This window comes from Peromyscus leucopus, chromosome 4 (genome assembly GCF_004664715.2).
Source record: "Peromyscus leucopus breed LL Stock chromosome 4, UCI_PerLeu_2.1, whole genome shotgun sequence".
Taxonomy (NCBI): domain Eukaryota; kingdom Metazoa; phylum Chordata; class Mammalia; order Rodentia; family Cricetidae; genus Peromyscus; species Peromyscus leucopus.
In genome coordinates this window covers 14,789,440-14,816,796 of record NC_051066.1, presented here as the reverse complement: position 1 = coordinate 14,816,796, position 27,357 = coordinate 14,789,440, and the positions used below count along the sequence as shown (strand labels likewise).

The 27,357-nt window shown below is 51.2% G+C and overlaps 2 protein-coding genes across 3 annotated transcripts; one reads left to right on the top strand and one right to left on the bottom strand.

The window, feature by feature from the left end:
* Positions 1–2,151: 2,151 nt before the first annotated feature.
* Positions 2,152–22,065, top strand: Man1b1 (mannosidase alpha class 1B member 1). 2 transcript variants are annotated; one of them, XM_028868743.2, is made up of 13 exons: positions 2,152–2,395; positions 2,873–2,981; positions 3,734–3,849; positions 7,011–7,165; positions 9,567–9,676; positions 12,146–12,331; positions 13,987–14,135; positions 14,431–14,619; positions 17,765–17,955; positions 18,291–18,411; positions 18,942–19,139; positions 19,223–19,354; positions 20,148–22,065. In XM_028868743.2, the coding sequence occupies exons 1-13, from the start codon at positions 2,285–2,287 to the stop codon at positions 20,349–20,351; spliced, it is 1,971 nt and encodes a 656-aa protein (XP_028724576.1). In that variant the 5' UTR covers positions 2,152–2,284; the 3' UTR covers positions 20,352–22,065. The 2 variants fall into 2 exon arrangements, with proteins under 2 accessions (XP_028724576.1, XP_037060595.1); XM_037204700.1 differs by lacking the exons at positions 2,152–2,395; positions 2,873–2,981 and adding an exon at positions 3,009–3,236.
* An 86-nt stretch (positions 22,066–22,151) lies between these two features.
* Positions 22,152–26,715, bottom strand: Dpp7 (dipeptidyl peptidase 7). The gene is made up of 13 exons (XM_028868744.2): positions 26,444–26,715; positions 26,242–26,355; positions 26,032–26,171; positions 25,777–25,940; positions 24,882–25,017; positions 24,727–24,808; positions 24,277–24,443; positions 24,017–24,077; positions 23,437–23,555; positions 23,193–23,349; positions 23,006–23,070; positions 22,588–22,658; positions 22,152–22,447 (listed from the first exon to the last, which is right to left on the bottom strand). Exons 1-13 carry the CDS (start codon positions 26,538–26,540, stop codon positions 22,330–22,332), a joined length of 1,491 nt encoding a protein of 496 aa, XP_028724577.1. The 5' UTR covers positions 26,541–26,715; the 3' UTR covers positions 22,152–22,329.
* Between the last annotated feature and the right edge of the window lie 642 nt (positions 26,716–27,357).

The window sequence follows — 27,357 nt, the reverse complement described above, 5'->3', positions numbered from 1 at the left end:
GTTCCCCCTTCCTCCTCTCTCCCCAGTCCCTCCCCCAACCTGCCCTTTGCTGCACCCCCATCCACTTAACCATTTCTATTCAGAAAAGTGCAGGCTTCCCATGGCTATTAACCAAACGCAGCATATCAAGTTTCGGTAAGATTAGGCACCTCCCCTTGTATTAAGGTTGGACAAGGCAACCCAGTTTGAGGAAGAGGGTCCCAAAAGCTGACAAAAGAGCCAGACCCAGCCCCTGCTCTCACTGTTAGGAGTCCCACAAGAAGTTCAAGCTACACAACTCTAACTTTTTTGGGGGTTTTGTTTTTGTTTTTGTTTTAGCTTTTCGAGACAGAGTTTCTCCATGTGGTTTTGGTGCCTGTCCTGGATCTCTCTGTAGTCCAGGCTGGCCTTGAACTCACAGAGATCCGCCTGGCTCTGCCTCCCGAGTGATGGGATTAAAGGTATGTGTCACCAACACCTGGCCATCTGACATGTTTTTTTAAAAAATTAAGAAAAGAAAGAAAAACAAACAAACAAATAACTACAGAAGGAAGGAAGAAAGGATAAAGAAAGGGAGAAAGACAAGACTGGGTTGGAGATGGCTCAGGGGTTAAGAGCACTGGCTGCTCTTACAGGGGACGCCACAGGTAGCTCACAATTGCCTGTAACTCCAGTTCTAGGGAGCTGACACCCTTACAGAGAACTACAACACAGGCAAAACTCTAATGCACATTAACAAACAAACAAACAAACAAAAAGACAAAGTTTCATTCTGTGGCCACTGGCTTGGAACTCAAGGCTAACCTTGAAATTGTAGCACTCCTTCCTCACCCTCCATATATGGGCACAGATAATGGTGTTGTTTGCTGCTGGCATTAGGGTACTAATGAGAAGGCTGAGGTTACCTTATCATTGCCCTCTGTGGCTGACTTGGTTTTCTTCTCTGAAACTCCCTCAAGTCCTTAATTGATGCTAAATTCTGAACCTTGACAAGAATTTGTCCCATAATGGATTATCATTCATTCTTGCCTGGCTTTTATTGTAATATTTTCAGCTACAGATTCATATTATTAGTCTAACAAACTCCTCCTTCTTGGCAATGGTGGTGGCACACGCCTTTAATCCCAGCACTTGGGAGGCAGAGCCAGGCGGATCTCTGTGAGTTCATGGCCAGTCTGGTCTACAGAGTGAGATCCAGGACAGCCAGGGCAATTACACAGAGAGACCCTGTCTCGAAATACCAAAATTCCTCCTTCCTATTTTCTCTCTCAAGGTTTATTCTTTAACTTTGAGCTCTAACTAGCCCTTTGGGATTCCAAGTGCCATCTCATGGTCAGCAGCAGCAGCACTTGGAAATACGCAGACCTGGCTCCAGAACTCCACCTTAATTTTAGGAAGACAAGCAGACCTCCAAATTATCGCACCATTTGTCATGATTTCAAGAACCAACATTTGAGGGCACTGTTGTAACTGACAGATCGAGACCAGAGGACCTAAAGTAGGGAAGGAGGCACGGGATCAGCAGTCTTCTGTAAACCAAATGCCCACTGAGCAGGGAACCCTCCGCACACCCTGAGATGTCACGGTTACGCTGTGGGGAAGCAGCAGTTTCACCCACCCGACAGCGGGCAGTTCTGCCGTTTTGGGTGTTTTCCTCGAGGGGACCACGCGCACGGCCAAGTGCAGTCGTTGTACACACGTAGCCAAGTCCGTGGGGGCTCGGAGTGGAATGGTCGAAAAAAGGGCCGCTCTCCGGCCGCAGCGACGAGAAAGAAAGGGCCGCGGCCTCAGGACGCAGGGCCAGGCCAGGCCTCAGCAGGGCCGCCCCTTCCCTCTGCGTTTCACCTCCAGGCGCGGCAGGTGGACACCGGGCCTAGCTCCCCGAGGGTCCTTCCGGGCAGGATGTCTTCATCTCCAGGGAGGCCGAACTGCGACGAGGACCTCACCTGCAAGGTGTAGCCGGCCCGGCCCCATCAGGGAGTCCGCCGGACGACTACGCCGGCGCACGTGGACGCGGTGCAGTGACGTAAGGACGCGACGAAACCGCGTCAGCGCGGCGCAGGGGCGGGCATCCTGACGCAAGCGACTCACCAGGAAATAACCGCTCAAGGCCGTACGCCTGCGCGGTGCTTAGGCTGGGGCTGTGCGCTTGCGCGATGACCGCCGAGACGCGGCACCTGCGTACTGGTGTCCGGGGCGATGGGCGGGGTGTGGACGCCTTCGCTATGGCAGCCCGCGGTCCTTCCCAGTCCTGGGTTTCCTGACGCCTCCAGCAAGCGAGGTCTCTTGGGCCAGCTTCGCAGTCATGTACCCACCGCCGCCGCCGGCGCCTCACCGGGACTTCATCTCGGTGACGCTGAGCTTGGGCGAGAGCTACGACAACAGCAAGAGCCGGCGGCGGCGCTCGTGCTGGAGGGTGAGGCGGGGTCCGGGCAGGGGACGTCCTGCGGGGGCTTGTGTCCAGCTGGAGTCTGGACCCTGGCGTCTGGGTCTCTTGCAACTTCTAGAAGTTCCTCTGCCACGTCTGGTTCCCGCGGCTTGGGTCCCGATGTTGTTGGTTGGTTCCCTGTCGAGTGCCAGGTGTTCCTGGTGGTCCTGGGCTGAGGGGCACGGGTACAGCGTGTATATAGCCAGATGCAGGGTTCGGTCGACGCCTGAGCCAGATCATGGTGATTTCAGGAGTTTTTCACAGTTGCACGTGCAGCTGCACGCATGGTGAACCGTGCTTTTGCCACGTATGAGCTAGTGTGCTCTGTCGCCTTTGGTGCTGCCCCAGCAATGTAAACTTTGCTGACAGGGAACTTACCTGTCCTTAAGTAAGGGCATACCGCAAGGTCTCTCCGATTGCTCTCCTCCGCATCTGTGACAAGTGTCATTTCTGGCTCTTCCTCAGAAATGGAAGCAACTTTCAAGGTTACAGCGGAATGTGATTCTCTTCCTCCTGGGCTTTCTGATTCTCTGTGGATTCCTGTCTTATCTCCAGGCGGCTGACCAGTGGAAAGGTATCAGAAATACCAGTGGTGTTAGGACAGTGGGATGCAGGCTGAGGTCAGATACATTCTTGCAATCCAGTTGAAACAGTACGGGGAGGCATGCGTGGTGACAGATGAAGAAATGCAGCTGGAGGGGGGAGGGGGTTGGAGGTCAGTAGGACCAGCTGGTTGTGCGGCTGACTCTGTAGGTTGCTGTCTAGATGTTTGGTGCCAGTGCTGCCTCTCTCTGTCAGCCTATCAGTCAAGAGCATCAGCACAACTCAGGTAAGCATCCCTACCACTTACTACAGTGTGTTTGCCAAAGACCAGCAGATTTCCCGAGAGGATGCGGAGGATCCCTTCTGGGCTTCTCGAGGGTTGCTGCTCTTCGGGAGACCCAAACAGTGCTGTAAATTGATCAGATCAAGCCGTCTGTTTACCACCATGTTGTTCTTTCCAGTTTAGACACTATTAAGTTGATGGGGTTGGGGGTTTGCATGTTGGACTTAAGGATATACTACTCTGCCAAATGCTTGAGAAAAAAATTGATTCTAGAGGCAGGAGATTAGGAGTTTGAGGCCAGCCTGAGCTACCTAAAATCCTGCATTTAAAAATTGTGTGTGTGTGTGTGTGTGTATGTGTGTGTACCAGATTTGATTCCTCTGGACTTTCTTGCATTCAGTACCTTCTAGGAGATCTCACTGACCTGAAACAAATAACACCTGTTTAGGCATCTCATATGGAGCTTAACTGGCCTTAAGGTGAAAGGTTTTCTCCCACAGCCCTGAGTGGCAGACCTGCAGAAGAACAGAAGATGAGGCCAGAAGTCCCACCGGTCCTACCTGCTCCTCAGAAGGAAAGTGCTAAGCCAGAAGAGTTTCCAGACACAGCCTCTCAGGTATTTCCAGCATAGGCTGTGTGGCTTTGTCACTGGGGTGTCTGTTCTGGAGCATTCAAGTTGGCAGTTACTGCCTCAGAGAGGCTGAAGGCTTTCCCCCCATCACCTTCAACCTCACGCTGGCTCAGTTGAGGCTGTCTGTATAAAGTTGGGGAAAGAAGAGGCAGACACTTCCTTCATTCTCTTTGAACACTGGTGTGGTCCAGCGCCTGTGTTAGGTGCTGGCTGCCCACTTATGAGGAAAGAGATTTTTCTCTTTGGAGGAACCACAGGAACTGATAGGAAGGGCAGGTGAGAGGCCAACAACCAGTAGGATCAGACAGTTGGCACGTGGTGGAGTGCTGAGAGCCGGAGTTATCTGGGGAAATGTTCATGAAACCCCTGTTTCTGTCTGGGTGGGCAGAGCATGGTTGGAGTAGGTAGACCGTTGGAAAGTGACCTTCTGATGGAGCCAGGCTGGGGAGTAGGGACTGAGATCTGTCCAATTGTGGTTCTTGTGGTGCCTGAGGGGTGTGGACAGTGTGCTCAGGAAGCTCTGAGGAGGGAGACTAGGGCCTTGCTCAGGTGGAGATGCTTCCCAGTGGAGGAAGACGCTGCACAGCTAGGTCCTGGTGTGGGAAAGAGGGAGGGTCCCCATGCAGAGGGGCCTGTGAGAAATGAGCGGGAGCCGGTAGGAACACTGAGGTGCATCTGACTGATGTATTGCTGTGTAGCTGTATATAGGAGGCCACACTGGAGCCATTGTGGGTCGGTGGTATCAGAATCACCTGTCAGGGGAGGCATGTCTGGGGAGTCCTGGGTAGAGGCGGCATAGTTTGTCTAGAAGAGGTTTTGGGAACAGCCCAGCCTCCTCCTGGGGTACCCACTCTGAGAAGCTTAGTGTTGTGGGGAGTGGGGCAGATGGAGTGGAGCCTAGAGGTAGGTCAGAGGCAACAGAGGCAGTTGCTGAGAGCTGACTTGTGATAGAGAAGGGCCAGACCCAGATTTCTTGAGAGTTGGGGCAGTTGCCCACAGCAGTTGACTTCCTCTACACCTCTGAAGCCTTTGGCTATCAAATTTTTTTTTTTCTCCACATAGCCAAGACTACACCTAGTAAGACTTGAACTTCCTCTGTGGGTGGAGTCTTGGGCACAGGTGGAGGTTTCATATCCCTGTAGGCTGTAGGGTATCATATAAACAGGAAGCCCTTGCTGACAGCCACTCTAGGGAACTGCCTCCCCAGTACTGGTTCCTAAGTTAAGAAATAGACACACACTGGCCAGGGATCCAAGCATGGGGTTGTCAGTCCTGGTGAATTTGGGGGTGCCTTCTTTCTGTTAGGAGTGTTGTACTTTTTCTTCTTCAGAAAGCTTGTTGTTACTAAGTTGCTGGAGCTCACTGGAAAGTACAGGGAAAGTAGACAGGCCTGTGCTGGCAAGCCCCTTGGTCAGGTCATAATGGGGAGCGGGTAGAGTTTGGAAAAGGACCATCAATGTGCCATCCCTATAGGACTGTTGATGCAGCTTTTGGGTGACAGACTCGCTTCTAGACAGGTCTGTGTGCACAGGCTAGTTTCCCATGGTGGTGATGCTTCCAGTTTCTTTGTATTCTTTGGCCTCTGGCTCGTGGAATCTCCTAGAAGAGGGAATGCAAACGTGTTGTGTGATAAAACTTTTCCTGGGGAGATGCAACGCATCAGCTCGCTCCAGAGATAGGAATCTCACAACAGACCAAAGTACGGATACTACCAAAGTCCGACTTGGTGAACCAATGACTTTTACTGAGGTTACTTACCGTGCAGAAGTGACCTAAAGACAGCTGTATCACCAAAGCCCACCCCAGCATGAGTGACAGCTCATACAAGCGGGGAACCTGGAGCACAGTGCGCAGCCTGCAGGCAGCTCAGCAGGTTAAAGAGTGTCCTTTCCAGGTGCCTCAGTTTATCTAAACCTCTTCCAGGCAGCTTGTCTGGTCTCAGTCTTCTTTGCAGCTTGGCTTCTCTGAGGGTCTTCACTGCAGGCTCCTCTCAGCTTTCGTTGCTTACTCTGGCAGAGAAGGGCTGAGAGAATCTGGTCCACTTCGGGGCTTCCTGCTTAAGGAGCTGGGGGTGCATACTTTCCTGCTCTAGATTTTCCCTTAAGCTGAGATATTGCCAGATGCAAGAGATAAGTATTCTAAGTTTTTCCCCAGTGGTTCAGTGTGCTGCCCTGTGCAGCTTTATGGACTTGGTCATGTGCTGAGCCTCTGGCATTTCTCTGCACGGAGGAGATAGCTTTCTCATGTTGATGCTTTAACTGATTCCAGTGTCATAAGAAGGAGAATTGGAAGGCTAAGACAGATATAATAGGAAAGCATCCATTGTCACCCTACTCAAGACAGTTGTTGTAATATTTGGTGTACTTAGTAGATTTAATTTGGATATACACATTTGAACACAACTAGGGATTAGGTATTATGTGGATTTATTTATTTGTTTGTTTGTTTAGTTAGTTAGTTAGCTGGCCTCGAACTCAGAGACTAGCCTGCTTCTGCTTCTGGAGTGCTAGAATTAGGTCTGTGTCATGTGCATTTTTATCCTGAGTTTTTGGTATCTTCTGTCATGTAAATTTTTATAGCTGGGCCATTCATTGCATGTGTATTTTAACATAATTTACCAAATCATTATTGAGGATATAAATAAAGCTAAGGATGAATTTGTGCCTGATCCTGTGGGAGCACAGAATGAGTCTGGGAAGTCCACTGTCCCGTGGACAGGCCTGCCCTGGGGGAAGGTAGATGTGGGGACCTGGTTCTGTCATTTGCAGCCCTGTGATTTGTGGGAGCCCAAGGCCTTTTACACTTTCTCAGACAGAGAGTGAGGAACCTTGGCTGTCATCCACGGTGTCTTTATCTTTGTCATTCTTATCTCTCTGGGACTGTTTCAGTCTTAAACTGTCCCAACCAGGGCTCTTAACTCTGTATCCAGACCTGTACTGCCCATTTGGTTTTTCTCCAAGTTCCTAAGCAGCTCATCTCTCAAACCTACAGGCTGCTAAAGTGAAACCAATTTCCCACAAGACTTGATAGAGCACAACAGCCCACTGTCCTCTCTGTCCCACATTTGAGGGACAGAATCTTACGCGTTTAGAGACGCCCAGGCCATGACAGGTGATGTATTTTCACATGTGACTGTTTTGGTTTAGAAGCGGCAAAGGCGTTTGCGGCGGGGCCCTCCCCACCTCCAGATCAGACCCCCCAACACAGTCTCCAAGGATGGGACACAGGATGATGCTAAGGAGAAGGAAACAGCTGTGGAGAATGCTCAGCAGGAAGAAAACACACAGAGAACCGTCATCAGGTACGATAGCAGGAGATGGGTCTGAATATACAGAATCTGATGCCAGCCTATCCTGTTTTATTTTAATGAGAATTCATTTTGTCCATGTCATATTTCCCATTTGAAACAGACAGTATTCTAGATGGCTTCAGTTAAGTTTTATTATACAGTCAAATTTCAGAGCCACATTTGGTCCATGGCCTTTCTCATGGTGTGCATTTCTGTCTGAGAGCAAGGCTATTCTAAGGAGTGTGAGGGTAGAGGATCAAGAGGAATGGAGGTAAGGAGGAAATGAGACAGCCTTTTTCTGTGGCAGGCAGCTGTGGAGGTGACAAGAGGTGACAGGCACCTCCTTTTCTAGCTACTTCTGGCTTGGCAGTGAGCAGAATGAGAGGGCATGGCCTGGTCCCCTGGGCTGGCTGACACCTGTTGACCCAACACGGTTTTTGGTGGCAGGACTCACAGATGCCTCAGTCCTGGGCGGCTCTCAGCTTCACTTCCTACTCAGTGTCACACTTGAAAGCATCAGGTGCGGCTCTACCAGGAGGAGTGCCCTAAGTTCTGAGCCTGAGGAGCTGTTCTGATGTCGACCCTGAAGTCTTAGATTCATGAGCACATAAGGAAAGGAGACAGTGTGGGAATGTCAGCGCAGAAACATCCCAGCGAGAGTAGTGGTCTGGAGAAGCTCTTGGTTGTGTTTGTAGGAGGAAAAAATTCACTTCAGCTTGGTATTGCTTATAATGCGCTGGGGTTTTTTATGTTTTGTTTTAAATTTAGATTTATTTTGTGTATGTTGGTGTGAAGGTGTCAGATCCTTGGAGTTGCAGACAGGTGTGAGCTGCTATGTGGGTGCTGAGAATAGAACCCATGTCCTCTGGAAGAGCAGCCAGTGCTCTTAACCACTGAGCCATCTCTCCAGCGCCCTATAAATGTGCTCTTAAAGACAGAAGGAATGAAGGAGTAGCAGCTGAGCCTGGGCCCAGTTCTGCTCAGGTTGTTGAAGAGATCCTTTGAAATGACAGAGAAGACTAGTCTGGGCCCTATGTAAGGATAACACGCAAATCTGTGAAGCATTCTGTGTTATAAAAAATAAAAATCCAGGCAGTGGTGACACACGCTTTTAATCCCAGCACTTGAGAGGCAGAGGCAGGGGCATCTCTGTGAGTTTGAGGCCACAGAGTGAGTTCTTCAGAGTGAGTTCCAAGATAGTCAACACTACACAGTAAAACCCTGTCTCGAACACCCCCCCCCCAAAAAAAAAAGAAAAAAGAAAATCAAGCATGATAGTGCATACCTTTAATCCCAGTACTTGGTAGGTAAAGGCTTGTGGACATCTGTGAGTTCAAGGCCAGCCTGGTCTACTTAGTAGCAAGCTCCAGGCCAGCCAAGGCTACTCAAAAAGGAGAGAGAGAGGGCTGGGGAGATAGATTAGAGGTTAAGAACGCTCGTTCTTTTTGCAAAGGACCCAGGTTCAGTTTTCGGGATCCACACAGTGGCTCACAACAATCCATAACTACAGTTCCTAGGGATCTGACTTCTTCCTCTGACCTCTAAGGGCACCAGGTACACAACGTGGTACAAATGCATACATACAGGCAAACATTCGATACACATAAAATAAAAATTCAGAAAGACAGAAAAAGAAAAATACTATAGCAACAACAAAAGAGAAAGCCTTTGGGTCCACACTCAACCTGGTGTCCAGTGGCAAACCTCTGCCTGTCCCTGGTATGCTTGCCATCAGACAGAACCCCAGATGGATTCTCCAGATGGCAAGCCTGTGAGTAGAGACAGGGCCAGTAAGGCAGTTACCCTGACTCCTGTACCCGACTAATTTCACTTTGGGTTTATTCAGTAAATTACAGTCACTACCTTGCAGCCTCAGCCTCAGCCTCTAGCCATTGCATCCTTCCACAGGGTTGCTCCTTGAGATTCCCTTCAGATCGCAGGAGCTTCTCTTGCTTAGATCTCTGATCGAGGCTCTCCCTTATACTGCCCTGGAATTGTCTTCTCCACATCCAGATGACTACCCAGGAAGTTATATTCTAGGTGACTGTGTGTCAAGATTGGTTGGTTGGTTTCCTGTCACTCTGTACTGTGGCTGCCACAGAGATGAGAGAGCAGACTCTGGGGGCAGGCCTTACCCTGGGAGCAGGCCTTACCCTGGGAGCAGGCCTTACCCTGGGAGCAGGCCTTGCCCCGGGAGCAGGCCTTACCCCGGGGGCAGGCCTTACCCTGGGAGCAGGCCTTGCCCTGGGAGCAGGCCTTGCCCTGGGAGCAGGCCTTACCCTGGGAGCAGGCCTTGCCCTGGGAGCAGGCCTTACCTTGGGAGCAGGCCTTACCCTGGGTGCAGTGTGGGATTTGGAGGGTGTAAACATCAACTGCTTCATCTAGCTGACTGCTTTTCCCCGCTCCCCCGAAGCTGGCGGGGAGCAGTGATTGAGCCTGAACAGGCCACTGAACTCCCTTCAAAAAGAGCCGAAGCCTCCACCAGACCTCCTTTTCTGGCACCTAGGATATGGAAAGAGCCAGGTGAGTTTTCCTGCCCCTTGCCTCACCAGAGCCTGTGCCCAAGAGCCTGGGGGTGGACACTCTGCATTCTGACCCCTGTGCAGCTCACCCTTAGTATCCATGCTCTGTCCATGTACTTTGTACAGCCCTTGTGGCTCTCTGTGGCTTCGTAGTTCCCCCGATTTTTTTGCCTAAGCACTAAGCTGTCAGAGAGAATGCTGTTTAAATTGAGAAGTTTAATTTTGCCATTCTGCTCCTGGGCCAAGTTGTTCCTTAGCATAAGAAGATACACAAGATTAAAGTCATACATGTTAATGATAAAGATTCAATAAAATAATTTTTTTTATTTTGTTTTGTTTTTTAGATAGGGTTTCTTTGTGTAGCCCTGACTATACTGGAACTTCCTCTGTAGACCAGGCTGACCTCAAACTGAGAGATCTACCTGCCTGTCTCCGAGTGCTGGGATTAAAGGTGTGCATCACCACCACCACCACCACCACCACCACCACCACCACCACCACCACCTCCACCACCTCCACCACCTCCACTACCACCACCACCACCACCACCACCACCACCACCACCACCACCTGGGCACCAGTAAAATGAATGCCTTGTTAAAGAAACAAAAGAAGCTGGGCATGTGGCACACGCCTTAAATCCCAGCACTTGGGAGGCAGAGGCAGGTGGACCTCTGAATTTGTAGCCAGCCTGGTCTACAAAGTAAGTTCCAGAGCAGGTAGGGCCTTTACACAGAGAAACCCTGTCTAAAAAAAAAAGGCAGGGCTGAAGAGATGGTTCAGCGGTTAAGAGCACTTGTTGCTCTTCTAGAGGTCCTGAGTTCAATTCCCACCAACCATGTGGTGGCTCACAACTATCTATAACGGGATCTGATGCCTCTTCTGACATGCAGGCAGAGCACTCATAACTTAAAAAAATACATATATAATACATTTTTAAGAAAATAAGAGAGGGCCAGGCGGTGGTGGTACACACCTTTAATCCCAGCACTTGGGAGGCAGAAGCAGGCAGATCTCTGTGAGTTTGAGAGGCCAGCCCTGGTCTGCAGAGCGAGTTCCAGGACAGGCTCCAAAGTAAAACAGAGAAACCTTATCTCTTTCTTTTTCTTTTTTTTTTTTTTGAGCTGAGAATCGAACCCAGGACCTTGCGTTTGCTAGGCAAGCGCTCTACCATTGAGCCAAATCCCCAACCTGAGAAACCTTATCTCAAAAACAACAATAATAATAATAATAATAATAATAATAATAAAAGAAAATAAGAGGGGCTGGAGAGATGGCTCAGTGTTTAAGAGCATATGCTGTTCTCCCAGAGGTCCCGGGTTCAATTCCCAGCACCCACATGGCAGCTCAAAACTGCCTGTAACTCCAAGATCTGACACCCTCACACAGACATACATGCAGGCAAAACACCAATGCACATAAAATAGAAAATAAATAAAAATTAAAAAAAAAAAAAAAAGAAAAGGAACTAAGAGACACAAGTGTCCCTTGATGTATCAACTTATTTCTAGACCTAATAGGTCTTTGAGCTGGTCTTTGGGTCACTGGGAGTGTAGCATCGTTTATTGAGGTCTGCATGGTCCTAGCCTTGTGCTAAGAGCTCTGTGTGTACCAGCCCATTTCCATTCTCATAGTGTACCTAGCCTGTTTATGTTACGATGTTCTTTGAGGTAAGAGATATCTACATAGCTCCATTGTACGTATAGAAACTGAGACTTTGGGTAGGCCTGCTGGGGCCCACTTACAGGAAGCTGAACTTCTGAGTCCTGGCACCACTTGTTGGGGCACACAGAGACCACTGTGTTAGGAGTGGTCAAGCCATGTCCATCAACAGGAACCCTAGAACCTGGTGGGAAGAGGCATGTGGTGTGGCACCCTGCAGACTGCTATGTGCTGCCTCGTTTGGGAGAGGAAAGCTCCCCATGGAGGTGAGGCGCTGTCAGGAGGCCATATAGGTACTGGTGTATCTGCACCTGCCCCTGCCCCTGCCCCCATGGGATTCTGGAAGCTCATCTGGCTGGATAATATGTGTCCACCTAGGGTGTATATGCCACAGTGCCCAATTGCTGGTTCTTAACTTCTTCCTAAGTTCACATTCCACACTCTGCTGGCCAGGCTCTGCATTCACCATCTGCTTGGAAGGGCTTTGCTCCGAGGTGTTGTGGTGGACCGTAGGAATGCTGCCCTATTCCCCTTGAACAGAGAGGGACCTGAGGGCCTAGTGCCATCGAGTGTGGCCTCTAGAAGGCTTGCTTACTGGTCGCTGTGTATATCGCTGAGGGTCTAGGGCTGTGCTCTGGCCTCAGCTATCACTGCTTCACTGTGACTCACCCTGCCCTTTTTTACACTAATGATTCTGGCCAGTATCCGTCTCTCAATTCATTAACTGAGGGGTCACAGTTGGTCTTTGAAGCCCTGCCAGCCCCAAGAGTGGGATTGTCCCCTACCTCTTGTGCTTTCTTCTCTCTAGCCCCCCCAAATGAGCGCCAGAAGGGGGTGATTGAGGCCTTCCTCCATGCTTGGAAGGGTTACCGAAAGTTCGCTTGGGGCCATGATGAACTGAAGCCTGTGTCCAAAACTTTCAGTGAGTGGTTTGGCCTGGGCCTCACCCTGATCGATGCCTTGGATACCATGTGGATTTTGGGTCTGAAGCAAGGTATGACTCTTTTTTGATTGGACTGAGTTTCCATGTGTGACACCTAAGCCAAAGCAGTATGTGAGTGCTCCACGTGGGCCACGAATGCTACTCCAGTGGACTTTGGTTTTCTCTTGTCCCGGGTACAGGAAAGTGTTCTTGGTGTGTTCAGAGCCCGTTTCTCATCCAGCCACTCACTCAGAGCAGCCATCTCTTGTCTCCTGAATTGCTGAGGGAGGCCTTGGGATCTCATCCAGTCTGCTCTGATGCAGTAAGGGGGCTGGACTTGGCTCTGTCTCTCCAAAATGTCCTCCTTAGGTTATGCAGATCGTATTTAATTTGTTTGTGTGGGTCCTTAACCATTTCTAAATTGACAATTGTTTTTATTTTAATTTTTTATTTTAAAAGATTGATTTTATTATTCTTAATCATGTGTAGGCATGTGCATATGAGTACAGGTGCCTTTGCAAAGCCAGGGCATCATCAGATCCTCTAGAGCTGGAGTTACAGAGTTATGAGTCTCCCTGCGGTGCTGAGAACTTTCCTACAAGAGCAGCAAGTACTCTTAACTGCTAAGCCATTACTCCAGCCCCACACTGGTAGTTTAAACATTTGCTTAATTGCTTGAGTGGCTTGATGGCTCCTTGTGTTACAGTGTCTGGTGGGACTGTTTATGCTTTCCAGGGCTGCTCCATGGGAAAGCCTTTCCCTGCAGAAACCTTTTGTTTTGGGATTGTTTGTTAAATGTATTGTTTTTGTGTGTCTGTGTGTGGGTGCTGTGTGTATTCCAGCACACATGTATAGGTCAGAGGCCAACTTGTGGGAGTTGGTTTTCTCTTTCTAACATGTGGGTTCCAGGGATTGAACCTAGGTAGTCAGACTTGGTGGTAAGTGGGTAACTGACCACCTCACCTATCCTGTTTGTTAAGACAGGTCTCAGGTAGCATAGGCTGACCTTGAATTCCATGTATAGCTAAAGATAACCACCTCCATGGTATGCTACACCATGCCTGGCTGGGTTTTTTGTTTGTTTGTTTGTTTGGTTTGGTTTGGTTTTTAAAAAATGTCTTGGGGGGATAGAGAGATGGCTCAGTGGTTAAGAGCATTGGCTGCTCTCACAAAGGACCAGGTTCTGTTTCCAGCACCCACATGGTGGCTCACAGCTGTCTGTAACCTCAGTTGCAGAGGACCTGGTACCCACATGTCGTACAGACATTCATACAGGTAAAACATCTGTACACATAAAATTAAAATCTCAAGATATATTTTAAAACAGCGTCTTGGGAGACTGAAGAGATGGCTCAGTGGTTAAGAGCACTGTCTGCTCTTCTAGAGGACCCAGGTTTGGTTCCCACCACCCATCTGTAACCCCACTTCCAGGGAGAATCTGACACCTTCTCCTAGGCTCTGCAGACATTGCACATCCAAGGTGTACAGACATATATGAACACAAAACACCCACATACATAAAGATAAATAAAATAAAAAACAGGGTCTTAGTATACAGCTTTGGCTGGCCCGGAAGGTACTGTGTCGCCCCTGGCCTTGAACTTTGGGAAGTCGTCCTGCCTCAGCCTCCCAAGTGCTAGGATTACAGGCCTGTGCGACCACACTTTGTTCATCGTAGAACGACAGGTTGTAAGTTTGTCCTTTGCCTTCACACTTTCATTACACAGAGTTTAAGGAAGCAAGGAAGTGGGTGTCACAGAAGTTAGACTTCAAGAAGAACGTCGATGTCAACCTGTTTGAGAGTACCATCCGCATCTTAGGGGGCCTGCTGAGTACCTACCACCTATCGGGGGACAGCCTCTTCCTGAGGAAAGCGGTGAGTGTTCCTGGCTGAGGTTTCCCATGACTTGATGTGTGGAATTTGGAGGAGTTACTTCCAGTTTCCTCTTCCAGTACCTTTGAGTTTCTTCTGCATTGGTGTGTGTACAAGCTGCCACGGTACTGTGTTTGGCTACTGTGGTGTATAGGAAGGTCCCTCCGTGCTGGTGCTGTAGCCTAGTTTTGCCGTGTGATGGGTTATCAGGGGCTACCAAACTGTTTCTCCACTAGGGTACAGACGGGTGACATGTGAAAAAGCTCTCAGACTTGAATCTGTCGTGCTTTTATGTTAGGAAGATTTTGGAAATCGGCTGATGCCTGCCTTCACCACGCCCTCCAAGATCCCCTACTCGGATGTGAATATTGGCACTGGCTTTGCCCACTCGCCCCAGTGGACTTCAGACAGCACGGTGGCAGAAGTGACCAGCATCCAGCTGGAGTTCCGGGAACTCTCTCGTCTCACTGGAGATGCGAAGTTCCAGGTAGGGCTGGAGGGAAGGCTCAGTGGTTAAGAGCACTTGCTGCTCTTGCAGAAGGACCCAGGTTCAGTTCCCAGAAACTAGGTGATGGCTCACCACCCTCTGTTGTTTGTTTGTTTTGTTTTGTGTAGCTTTGGAGCCTGTCCTGGATCTTGCTCTGTAGCCCAGGCTGGCCTCGAACTCACAGAGATCCACCTGCCTCTGCCTCCCGAGTGCTGGGATTAAACGTGTGCGCCACCACTGCCCAGTGCACCCTCTGTTTTGTGCTTTTTTGTTTGTTTGTCTATTTGTTTGTTTGATTTGAGGCATAGTTTCACTGAATCATTCTGGCTCGCCTAAAACTCACTATATAGACCAGGCTAGTCTGGAACTCATAGAAATCCACCTGTGTCTGCCTCCAGAGTACCGGTATTAAAATGTGAGTCACCACACCCAGTCCTCTTCCAACTTCTCTATAACTCCAGTTCCAGTGGTTCTGACACCCTCTACTGGCCTCCGTGTGCACCAGACTTGCATGCGGTGCACACACATACAGGCAAACACTCATACACAAAAAACAAAAATAAAATCTAAGAGGGGAAAAAAGAAAAAACAATTTCAGTGCTTCTCACAAGTTAATTGCTCTGTGTGTGTGAATGTCAGTTTTTGTTTCTTTTAAATTTGTGTGTGTGTGTGTGTGTGTGTGTGTGTGTGTGTTTGTGTCTGTGTGTCTGTGTGTCTGTGTCCTTACTATGGTGCATGTGTGGAGGTCAGAGGACAAGGTGGACTCAATTCTGTCTTTCTGACTTTATAGACATGGGTTCCCAGGATCAAGCTCAGGTCTCCAGGTTGCGTGGCAAGTACCTTCACCTGCTGGGCCATCTGATTGGTTCTCACTGATTTTCGTTATCTGTTATATAAAACCAGCTATTAATAGCCTCCTCATCTTGTGAAATGGAAACTTGTGCCAATTAAAAACACTGTGCTTCCGCTCCCCAGCCCTGACAGCTCCAGTCTACTGTCTGTCTCTGTGAGGGGGTATGTACAAAAGGGACGTGTGTGGGTAGAATCCACACTCTGCCGTCTCCTGATGGCTTTTTCCATTCAGCTTCCTCTGGGTGGCTGCAGTTGTTGGGGTCCTTTCTTGCCCTGCTGTGGTCATCCCACATGGATGACTTCCCTGTGGTCTTGCTGCTCTTGTACACACTTGAGTTCTTCTAGATCTTAGCTCTCTGAGTAACGTTGCCGTGCATGTGGCATGCAGGTGGCTATTTGAGATTCACTTTCAATTCCTTGAACTTCATCACTTGAACTGGAATTGCTGGGTCACAGGGTAATGCTGTGTTTACTGTTTCAAAGGACCACCATAATGCTTTCCACTGTGACTACACCATTTTACTTTCCCACCAGGAATAACAAGTCTCCCCACATCCTCAACACCAAATCAACCCATTTTTCTTCCTTTCTTTTTCAAGGCAGGGTTTCTCTGTGTAACAGCTCTGGCTGTCCTGGAACTCGATTTGTAGACTAGGCTGGCCTTGAACTCACAGAGATCTGCCAGGCTCTGCCTCCTGAGTGCTGGGATTAAAAGCGTGTGCCACCACCTGATTTTACCTATATTTCCCTAGTGTTGCTGATGATGAACGTCTTTTCATGTGCTTATATAACTTCTCTGGAGAAATGTCTGTAGAGTTCTTTTGACCCGACACCTCATTTGTTTGTTTGTTTGTTGAGACAGGGTTTCTCTGTGTAGTTTTGGTGCCTGTCCTGGAACTCATTCTGTAGACCAGGCTGGCCTGAACTCACAGAGATCTGCCTGCCTATGCCTCCTGAGTGCAAGGATTAAAGGGGTGCACCACCACACCCAGCTGCCACCTTTTTCTTAGGTGTTAGGGATTAAATTTAGGGCCTTAAACACCCTTGCCAAATGCTCCCAACTTTGAGCTGCATCTTGCATTGCCCCTTAGTCCACTTTCTGAATGGATTAGAATTGTTTTGGGTGGGGGTTGTGGGTCTTCCAGCTTTACTCATTCTCTCTCTCTCTCTCTCTCTCTCTCTCTCTCTCTCTCTCTCTCTCTCTCTCTCTCTGTCATATAATACATCCTGACCACAGTTTCCTCTCCCCCACTCCTCCTCTGTTTCCTTCAGAAATGAGCAGGTCTCCCAGCCCAGGGATATTAACAAAACACAGCATAACAAGATACACTAAGATTAGGTATAAACCCTCATATCAGGGGTTGTGATATACATTATTATGGAAGTCTTGCACTTCTGTAATTGATTTCTAAGTATCCCATTTTATTATTTATGAAATATTTGTGATTTTTCTCCCATACAGCTTTTGTTATGTTGACGTGGTCCCTTTTTTGGTTTATTTGGTCTTTTGTGGTGCCAAGGAGAGTCAAGTCTTAGGTCCATGCATACTAGATACTACCAAGTTAACAATCTAACTCAAGGTAGTTCCTTTTTATTTCTCATTGGTTGAATATGTTGTTGAATTTTTTTTTTTAAAGATTTATTTACTATGTATACACACACCAGAAGAGGGCACCAGATCCCATTACAGATGGTTGTGAGCCACCATGTGGGTGCTGGGAGTTGAACTCAGGACCTCTGGAAGAGCAGGCAGTGCTCTTAACCTCTGAGCCATCTCTCCAGCCCTTGTTGAATATTTTTATCAGGAAAAGAAAGAATTGGTTTTCTTCTAATGGTTTGGGGTTGTTTGTCTGTTCATTTGTTTGAGTCAGATTTCAGTCTGCAGCCCAGGCTGGCCTTGAACTTGATGCAATTCTCTTGAGTTACAGGCCTGAGCTGTCATGCATTGGTTGGTCCGATACTGTTCAATCAATTGAGATCATCCTGTAGATATTTGTGAGATTTAGTGATTTTCATGTGCAGAATGAAACCATCCTTGCATTTTGAGTCAAGAGGCCTGACAGGTTAATATGTTTCTAAATTGCCTTACTCGCATGGTCTGCGGGATCTCTTCTTCCATGTTGGTAAAGAATTCGGTTTTAGTTTTCTTCCTGCTGGTGCTTTCATGTGGCTTTGGTGCTAGGATATTGCTGGCTTTGTGGGACAGGTCAGGAAGTGTCCCTCCTTCCATTTCCTGAAGTTTGGGAAGAACTGACTCCCCTTGGTAAGCCCACACTCCCCTTGTCTGCTGCAGGAGGCCGTGGAGACAGTGACGAAGCACATCCATTCACTCTCTGGCAAGAAGGACGGGCTGGTGCCCATGTTTATCAACACGAACACCGGCCTCTTCACCCACCCAGGAGTGTTCACCTTGGGTGCCAGGGCTGACAGCTACTACGAATACCTACTGAAGCAGTGGATCCAGGGTGGCAAGAAGGAGACACAGTGAGGCCTGACCCACTCACTGCCTTGATGCAGGGCCCCAAGCCTCTGTCCCCATCCTTTGCTAGGAGCCCGCAGTGGTGCAGGTGGTTCGGCTCCCTCCATGAACTTACTTCCCAGATGGCACGAGCCATTCAGCAAGGCCTGCCTTGCATCAGTGCCCACACGGCAGGTGCTCAAGCTTTGACTTGGGCTCTGTGTGCAGTATTGCTCCCCAGGGAGGGCAAGGGCTATAGAGCTCATGTATGGGTCACGCTGAGCAAAGCTCCTGGTCCTGTAGTTCTGAGGAAGACGGTACATGGCCATGCTTAGAGTAAGCAGACTTGTACTATTGACAGGTTGCTGGAAGACTATGTTAAAGCCATTGAGGGGATAAAAGCACACTTGATACGGCATTCTCAGCCTGGAAAGCTCACCTTCGTGGGAGAACTTGCCCATGGCCGCTTCAGTGCCAAGATGGTAAGTTGTGTGGACTGGCAGAGCCTTCAGGAAGCTACTACTCTCTCTGTGGCTTCCAAAGCCTTAGGTTTTTCTTTTTTGCCAGAAGTAACAAGGAAATCTGGTCAACGGCTGTGTGCCATGGCCACAGGTTGACCTTGGTGCCTGGCTTGACCTATTCACGTGATAGCCTACAAACAGAGGCCCCACATGCCCTGCAGTAGCAGACACAGGTTCCCCCAGGGCCAGCTGCCTTCCTTGTGGTCCCTTCCGTGGTTCCTGAAGTGCAGCAGGTCTCTGAAGGTATTTGTGGTAGATTGAAGGGGTCGAGAGCACCTGGATCAGTATGGCTCCCAATAGGAGCCTGCACTGTAGTTTCCCCCCTGGATTCTAGGGCACAAAATGCTTTGCCTGGACTTGAGTCTGATATGACAAGAATTGCTTAGCCTCACTGCCCCGGGGCTTTTTCCCTCCAGTTAGGCTAAGTGTACTTAGTACTGGCCAGGCAGCATGGGCCTAGGTCCAGACGTGAGGAAACACTCTGATTCCAGGACCACTTGGTGTGCTTCCTGCCAGGGACGCTGGCTTTGGGCGTCCATCATGGCCTGCCAGCTGACCACATGGATCTAGCTCAGGCACTCATGGAGACCTGCTACCAGATGAACCGACAGATGGAGACAGGTCTGAGCCCTGAGATTGCACATTTCAACATGTACCCTCGGGCGGATCATAAGGATGTGGAGGTCAAGGTGAGCCTGGGCCTGGCCTGTATTTGGGTAGGGGTGCTGCTAGCAGGGGTGGATACTACCTGATCCTCTTTGTCCGCCCCTAGCCAGCTGACAGGCACAACCTGCTGCGGCCGGAGACTGTGGAAAGCCTGTTCTATCTGTACCGTGTCACGAGGGACCGCAAGTACCAGGACTGGGGCTGGGAAATCCTGCAGAGCTTCAATAAGTACACACGGGTGAGCTGCGAGGCACCTCTCTGAGGTCTTGGCTGGTGACAGATACAGCTGGGTTCCGCAGAGCTCTGGCTAGACCCGCCCTTGAGACTGCTGTGGCACAGGTTGGGAGGAGCCAGCTTTCTGGGGCCTCTAGTCGGCTGCCCCCCAAGTGTGTGTGAGGCAGATAGTGTAGTCATCCTGCTGAGGTCAGTGGCATAAGGGCTCTGTTGTCTTTAGAGGCTTACAGATGTCCACTGTCTCTGGGCTTACTCTCAGAACTCAAGCTTTTCTGAGAAGAGTCTCTTTCTCTTGCCCTGTGGTGCTCATGGTTTATTAAACATGTGCACAGTGACCCAGAATACTGCCCTCACCCCCACCATCCCTACCTGGAGTTCGTGGCCTGCCTTGCCCTCTCATTGGGAAAGGTTAGGAAAGGTGGTGGAGCTAGACGTGGTAGGTTTGACACCAGCTCTTTGCCCCAAACCTTAACAACTTCATCTTTTTGCCTTTGTCTGCCCTGGGTTTTGTATAACAAGCTAGACCCTGGACATGTCTTATGGCCATACCCTTGCAGAGTTGGTTTCTGGCCTCTCGGGTTGTTGGAATTTTACAGGGTCCTTGTGGAACTGTAGTTGACCTTGGCTATTACTTAGATGGTCACTAGCCCTGAGCCTACCATGGGGTCATATATGCTGAGGTTGAGCAAGTAGCCTGGGTGGTACCTCTGGATAGTGTCTCTTCCCAAGGCTTGGCTCTTCATATTGGGCCCAAGCTATGCTCACCCTTTGTCATCAAGACTTTGGCTCTGATGCAGGTCTCCTCAGGTGGCTATTCTTCTATCAACAACGTCCAGGATTCCCAGAAGCCTAATCCCAGGGACAAGATGGAGAGCTTCTTTTTGGGAGAAACGCTGAAGTACCTCTACCTGCTCTTTTCTGATGACCTGGAGCTGCTCAGCCTGGACACCTGTGTGTTCAACACCGAAGCCCATCCCCTACCCATCTGGACTCCTACCTAGGAGGATGGCACCTGGCCTGGGGACTGATGGAGGGCTGAGGTGTGCCTCGTGCTCTGTGGCCTTCACAGGGCCCACATAGTTTTGGGCAGCCATCAAGTGTGGTACTCTTGCCCGGTTCTAGGCCCCTCCTGTCTCAGCTTTTCATGAAGATCGTGGGGGGAGCAAGAGTCAAATCAGCAGGTATGAGATTCTAGGATTTAGGCTGACTAGTCTGCCAGAAGCCTTTGACTTCCTTGAAAACTCATATCGTGACTCCTGATTCCTGGGCCCGAATGACCCTGTTGGCTGGCTGCAGGCAGCCCCGTGGTAGTCCCAAGACATCTTATCACCTCCTGGGACCTCTCAGGACCCCAGTGCCTGTGTTGAGTTCAGAGTGATAGCCCAAGTGAGTGAGGTGCCAGGCGTGGCCTAGTGGCCTGTGCAAGTCCTGACCCACATGTCTGGTGGGCCATGTGACCTCAAGGCGCCTTGTGGCTTTAGTGTTTACGGGTTGGACTCAGGGATCCTCCTGGCTACCCTACTGGGCTGACAGGGGTTAGAACAGCAGATGTCTTATTTCCAGGATACCCTGGTATAATGTGATTTCTCAGCTGAGATGAAAGTGGACTTGGTCCCACTGTAATGGGTTCTGTGTTGGGGTGGGGGTTGTATCTGTGGAAAGTCTGGACTGACCTTAAGGGACAGCAAGTTCTCTGGGTAACATTGCAGTAACTGCCCCCTCAAGTCAGAACTGCTGTCCACTTCAGGTCGGAAAAGCTGGGAAGAGCAGACTTTGGGGGACGTTCTGCAAATAGGCCAGAATGCTTGGTTTGTGCTCTCAGAATGGTCTGTGAAGATCACCTGCAGGCTGGTAGGAGTACTTGTATGGAGGGAGGAACACCAGCAGAAGTGTGTCCCTTTCTCGTAATGAGATGTTTGTGCCTTGGTGTCTGAGTCCATGGACGTGAGGGTAGAGTAGGCCCTGTCTTTGATCTGTTGTTAGTGGACTGTCTCTGGGCCTTGGCTGGGATTCCCCCGTCCAAGACCAGGGTAATTCCATGAAGCATTGGAGGGTAAACTGGACAGAACCTAAGGCACCTGGGCCTGTGTTCTCTGTGCACCCCAAGATCTGGAGGTTTGACATGCTCACTCCCCATCTGCAGCTCGGAGCATCTCAGTGGCAGCCACATTGTGCCTCTGAGGCACAGTAGTTGCCCCAGGGACTTCCTGCCAACTACTTGTACCCCCAAGCCAGCTCTAATCCCAAAGGTGTCTACAAAGGACTTGCCTGGTGACATGTCCTTAGGCCTCGTTGTTATGTTTAGAGGCACACTGGGTTGTATCCCTTCCCGTTGATGTGGCTTTTCCCTGTGCTGTCCTCTGGACCAGGAGCACCATAGACGTGTGAATGGTCACGTTTAGGCTTTGCTGAGGCCTGAGCAGTTGAGAAGTATGTATTCTCCATCTCTTGCCTTGATCTCCATATGTATTCTGGAGGGTGTGGTCAGTACCAAGGCAACTGCCCCTGTGGCCCTCCAGAGTTGCTGTGGGTCAGAATAACTGGGTTTAAGATGCCCACAAAGCCGGGAGCTGGTGGCCACATTGGAGCAGACAACATGGGGACAGTCCTGGGAGGGAGGCTGGTCCCCAGGAAGGCAGACTTCCCTCCCTGTCACCCGGAAGTGCGAAACTGAGAGCTGGAGTCTGTGCTTAATTAAATGTCTAACTGGTCTCAGCAGGCTGTGTGCTGTGTGTTGTCTTGTCTAGAGCACATTCCAGGATCTCATCCCTCTACACAGGACCCTGCCAGACAAGGACACGTCTAGCCTAACAACCATGTTTATTCAGTTCTTTCCGTCTACCACCAGCCTCGGTACCACTTGCTTGAAGTCCACTGTAGGCAGGCCACCATGGATCTGGACAGTCCTTGAGATGTGAGGCAAGCTGTCATGTCACAATGCTCACAATTGCTGTGTCTCAGCTGGGAGAGTGCTGCTGCTCAGGCCCAGGGCATTGCTGGTTGCTTTAGTCTGGCTGCTGCTACCCACTCACGGATGAGGGTAGCTTCCAGTTTACGAACCTCCACGACAGATGGAGGGTCTTCTGAGTTAGAGGCCCTGAGGAGCAGACAGATGCGGAGGGGCCACTCAGGTGGCAAGCATACAGGGTGAGTGAGCTTCATGCCCATCCTGCCCACATCCCACCACTGGCCCAGACTCCTCAAGAAAGGAACCAGGTGGGCTGTTCCTCACTGCACCTGAGGTCTAGGTGATGTGCTCCCCCGTGGATGGTCACAGCAATGATGGATGTACTCAGGTTGCGCTGGATCTGTGGAGGAATCAGGCATGTGGCCTGTGCTTCAAGCCACAGGTAGGCAACCCCTCTCCCACCCTGGCACTGACGGTGCCGGCAGTGTCTGTGGGACGCAACTGAAGCAATGATGAGCTTACTGTGCAGCTTCAAATAGCTCCTTTGTAAGGAAAGGTGAAATCTGATGGGCCAGATGTTAGACTACGTTAAGTGATAGGGAAAGAAGCACACAAAAGAGAAGAGCAACAATGGCCGAGTGAGCCTGAGCGTGAATCTGAAAAGGCAAAGTGGGGAACAGCAACAGACAGGCCACGCATCGCCAAGAATACCTATGTGGGGCCATCAGCTGTCAGGTCGGGACTTACCCCGCCCCCTGCCCAGGGGTCTAAGTCACCATTGGAGAAGATGATGTTGCTGGCAGCTTTAAGGTCTGAAAGGAACACAGTAAGTGGCGGCATACAGCTGTGAGCGCATCTGGGGGCTGCAGAACCAGCTCCGGACAGAGGGTAGGGTCCTTCCTGGCACCCAGCTCCCAATCCCCCAGTCCCTTACCGCCACCCCAGAAGCTGGTGCGCAGCCAGTCTGGCCGGGGCCACACGCCCCATGTATCCAGGCAGTATTGCTGGCGGAGTTCATCGGAGAACGGGATGTCAGGGAACATGTCTGTCACATTGTTGCTGTTGAAGGTCAGATTGATCTCCGTACAGGCCTGCAGGTGCCCCAAGGTGAAGTAAGACAGGCGACCCCCACCCCCCACCCCTACACTTGGGCAGTTTGGCTCCCTCCGTCCACAAACCTGGTAGTCCCAGGCCCTGGCATCGGAGCCAGTGCCACAGCCAGTGGGGTCAGCACAGCTTTGGTACAGCTGGTAGATGTCAAAACAGGGTTCCGTGCCCGAGGAGTTGTAGACCAGCCCTGGGTAGGAGGAGTGTGCTGGGACCAGCAGCCAGGCAGGCGCTCGATGCTCAGGCCACTTCCCACCCACCTCGGAAGGACCACCAGCTGGCCTGGCCCCTTCCTTCGGCAGCCCAGAGATACCTATCCCATTCCCAGCACCCTGCCCCACACCAGGGCAGGACAGGCTTGCAGAGCTTTGTGGATGGGGATTCCAAAGGTCTAGGCAACTGGAATGTGCTCCTCGGGGGTAGCTGTGACTATTCCTAGGGCTGCTGGGAAGTCATGCCATCCTCTTCAGCCTCTGCCCAGCTCCCAAAATGCAGGTCCTGTCCTCTCGAAAGCTGTACTGAGTCCCCTCCTACATCTCAAATAGCCTACAAGACCAAGCCCCAGATCAGGGCTTTGGGTCCTTTTCCTACCCAACTCTGTTGGTAGGGTCTCCACCCTTGCCCCATGAAGGCCAAGGAGTATAGGCCAACCTGTCAGTGCTCGTAGGCCCACGATCCTCTGGCCCTCACTCAGCAGCCGTTCACAGCCCACCTATAAGAGAAGGGCAGCAGAATATCTCAGCAGAGGCCCTTGCCCAGCCTGACCTTCCCTGGCCCCAGAATGTGGGTCAGGGCTGCTAGCCTACATGGATACAACAGCAGAGTAGTGTCCGACGGCGCCAAAGCAGGTGGCCACGAGGCTCCTGGACCAGGCCTGCACTGGGTCCCGCACCCAGGGAGAGCCGTCTCACCTTGACAGGGTTAGCAGGAAGGTTCCCAAGGAAGTCAGTAGGGTACGGGTAGTCCATCATGGCGAGCATGGTAAATGCATTCCGAGCAAACCCAAAGAGTTGCGTCAGGTCTTTGGGGCTAGAAAGCGACTGGCAGATACCAAAGTTTTGCCTGATGATGTCATAAGCTGGGAAGAGAGAGGCCAGGGGAAGAGGCTGAGGGAACTGCCGGCAAATGTGACAGGCAAGAATGAGTGCCCAGCCGGGCGGTGGTGGCGCACGCCTTTAATCCCAGCACTCGGGAGGCAGAGGCAGGTGGATCTCTGTGAGTTCGAGGCCAGCCTGGGCTACCAAGTGAGTTCCAGGAAAGGTGCAAAGCTACACAGAGAAACCCTGTCTCGAAAAACCAAAAAAAAAAAAAAAAAGAATGAGTGCCCAAAGTGGGCAGCCGGAGAAGAAGGACCCCCTCACCTCCCCGGAGGAACAAGTCCTTGATTTGCTGGAAGGCGTCCCGCACAGCCTGGGCACACTTGGGACTCTGGCCATAGAAGTCCTGGAGAAAAGACCACGGTTGCTGTTGCTGCCACACCTGCCCTGGCCTGGGGTACCCAAGCACCCTCACTCACCGCCGTGACGTCTCGGAAGAACTGGTAGGAGTCACCAAGGCCCGCAACAGCGACGACGGGGGCACTGGCTGCCAGCGCCCCCGCCACCAGGTGGGGGTACTTCATCCTCATGTAGGCGCTCAGCATCCCCCCATAACTGGGGACAGGACACAGGATTACGGTTGTGGGAAGCCGCCTGCATGCTCAGGCCAGCAGCCTCACCCTGTCCTCCAGGCTGAGGGTCCTAGGCCGGGCCTCTCCTCTCCCCTTGGTCTTTCCTTGCTCTGAAACCCCACGTGTGGATCGAAGGACCTGGAAATTCTAGGCCCGCTAATTCTGACCCCAGGGCCAATGCAGATACAGCCTTCACTGGGAAAAGGCCCTGCCCTGACCCAGCATGAAGCCACCGCTGAGACACAGCCTGAAGTGAGGAGGGGGAGTGTCCCACTAGCGTGAACAACATAGCAAACGTGGCCTATGAGGTCCAGTAAAGGAGGAAGTAAAGCTGGACCCAGCCCTACCGCATAAGAAGTTAAAGACTGAGGCTGGGTGGCAGTGGTGGCGCACGCCTTTAATCCCAGCACTCGGGAGGCAGAGCCAGGCGGATCTCTGTGAGGTCGAGGCCAGCCTGGTCTACAGAGCGAGATCCAGGACAGGCATCAAAACTACACAGAGAAAACCTGTCTCGAAAAACAAAAAACAACAAAAAAGTTAAAGACTGGGAACACTGGGGTGGGCAGTGGATGTGGAGAACGTGAGAGACATCTGTTTGGCCCTTCTTGTATAGGGTGTCACCTGGTACAACAGGTTGGGCATCAGGGAGGGGTAAGAGATCTGGTGTGGGATCCTTCAGATCTGGTGTGGGATCAGATTTGGATAAACATGCCTCTGTCCTGACGGGAGATCAAGGACCCACCTCCCTCCGAAGGCTATGATGGGAGCATCCTGGACCCCAAGATCCTGCCGCAGGGCCTGAAGCAGCACAGCAAAGTCCGCCAGTGCCTGTTCCACAGTCAGCAGCTGCGTATATCCGCGCTGTGTGGACTGCACGCCGAACGGAAGCGATTTCCCGTAGTACCGCTGCAGGAAGCAGAAAGGGATGGCTAACCACTGCTCTGCACTCCCCACCGCCTTCAGCTCAGGGACTGCCAGGAACTGTCCCGATACCCACGTGCTCAGCAAAGACAAGCAGGGCCTCCTGCTGGGCCGCCAGTTCCACCATGAAGCCAGAGTTGTTAGCGAAGGTCCAGATGTCCCCTTCATTCCCCGCGTAGAAGAAGATGGGCCCCTCGCCCACCTTCCAGAACTTATCTATGGGAAGTGAGTTTCCGTGAGGCCAGGGATAAGCAGGCAGGAAACATACTGTGGGGACAACACTCACTTGACACCAGGTACCGCTGACTGAAGGTTTTGTTGCCGAAACTCTCAAAGTTGAAGTGGTCCATATACTGCTTGAAATAGTTCTCCCGAAAGTCAGGGTCTAGAACTCTGTCACCTGAGGGCAGATGCGGAGGCTCAGGGGCTGGCAAGGATCACCGGGGATCCGGGAGGGTCACGAGGGAGGGCAGTCAGTCTACACTCACCTCTGGCCTGGAGGTTGCACAGTCCCAATGCCAGCAGCAGGACCAGAACCCAGGAAGGGACCCCATGGTCCGCAGGGACACAAGCCTGGAAGCTCATGCCTGATTCTGAGATGGGCGCCGGGTGGTCATGTGACCCAGGTCACGTGGCAGGCGGGGCAGGCGGGGCAACATCACATGACAACTTTGAAAAGGCTGTCCTAATGTAGCTGGATTCTAGCTGGAAGACCACTTTTACTCCCCTCATGCATCAGCTTCTGGGGCTTTTGACCCAAATCTTAAGGGTTCCCTGGGCTCCTACTGTGTTCTCACAGAGATGATCACTGTGGAGACCCAGGGAGCAGACAGCAGGGCTAGGGCGTGTCAGGGCTGTGCGGGCTCCCAAGTGTCCAGTTGCTGAATACCACAGAATGATGGGAGGGTCCTCCCACACAGGGAGACTGCAGGGTGTCGCAGGCCCCACATCTTCCGGCGGTTGCTGGAGCTACCTACTCATTCAGCCTGTCAGCTCATGGGTGCCCTGGGCACTGAAAGCTGAGCTGGAGCATCACCAACATGGACTCAGTCAGAACGGCCACCCTGCCCCCAGCCCTCAGTTTCGGTCAGCATCCTCGCTTCACTGACAGTCCCGTAATCCCAGGGTCAGGGAAATTGGGACAGTTCTGTCTGCCCTAAGAGAGTGGCCTCAGGAAGGTAAGGGGGTTGGGGGTTGCTGCAGAGGGGAAGTCTTTGAGAGACGACACTGGGCTTATCTGAGTGGTGTCAGGGATCTCTGAGCTTTGAATGTGTGGCTGCTCTGTTCTCCTGGCTGTTGGCACTGTGCCCATGCCCAGACAGAATGGGGGAGATGGAGGGACAGGGCTTCTGCTGGAAGGTGCCCTCCACCTGGTGGCAGGGAGCGGTCAGGGAAAAGAAAG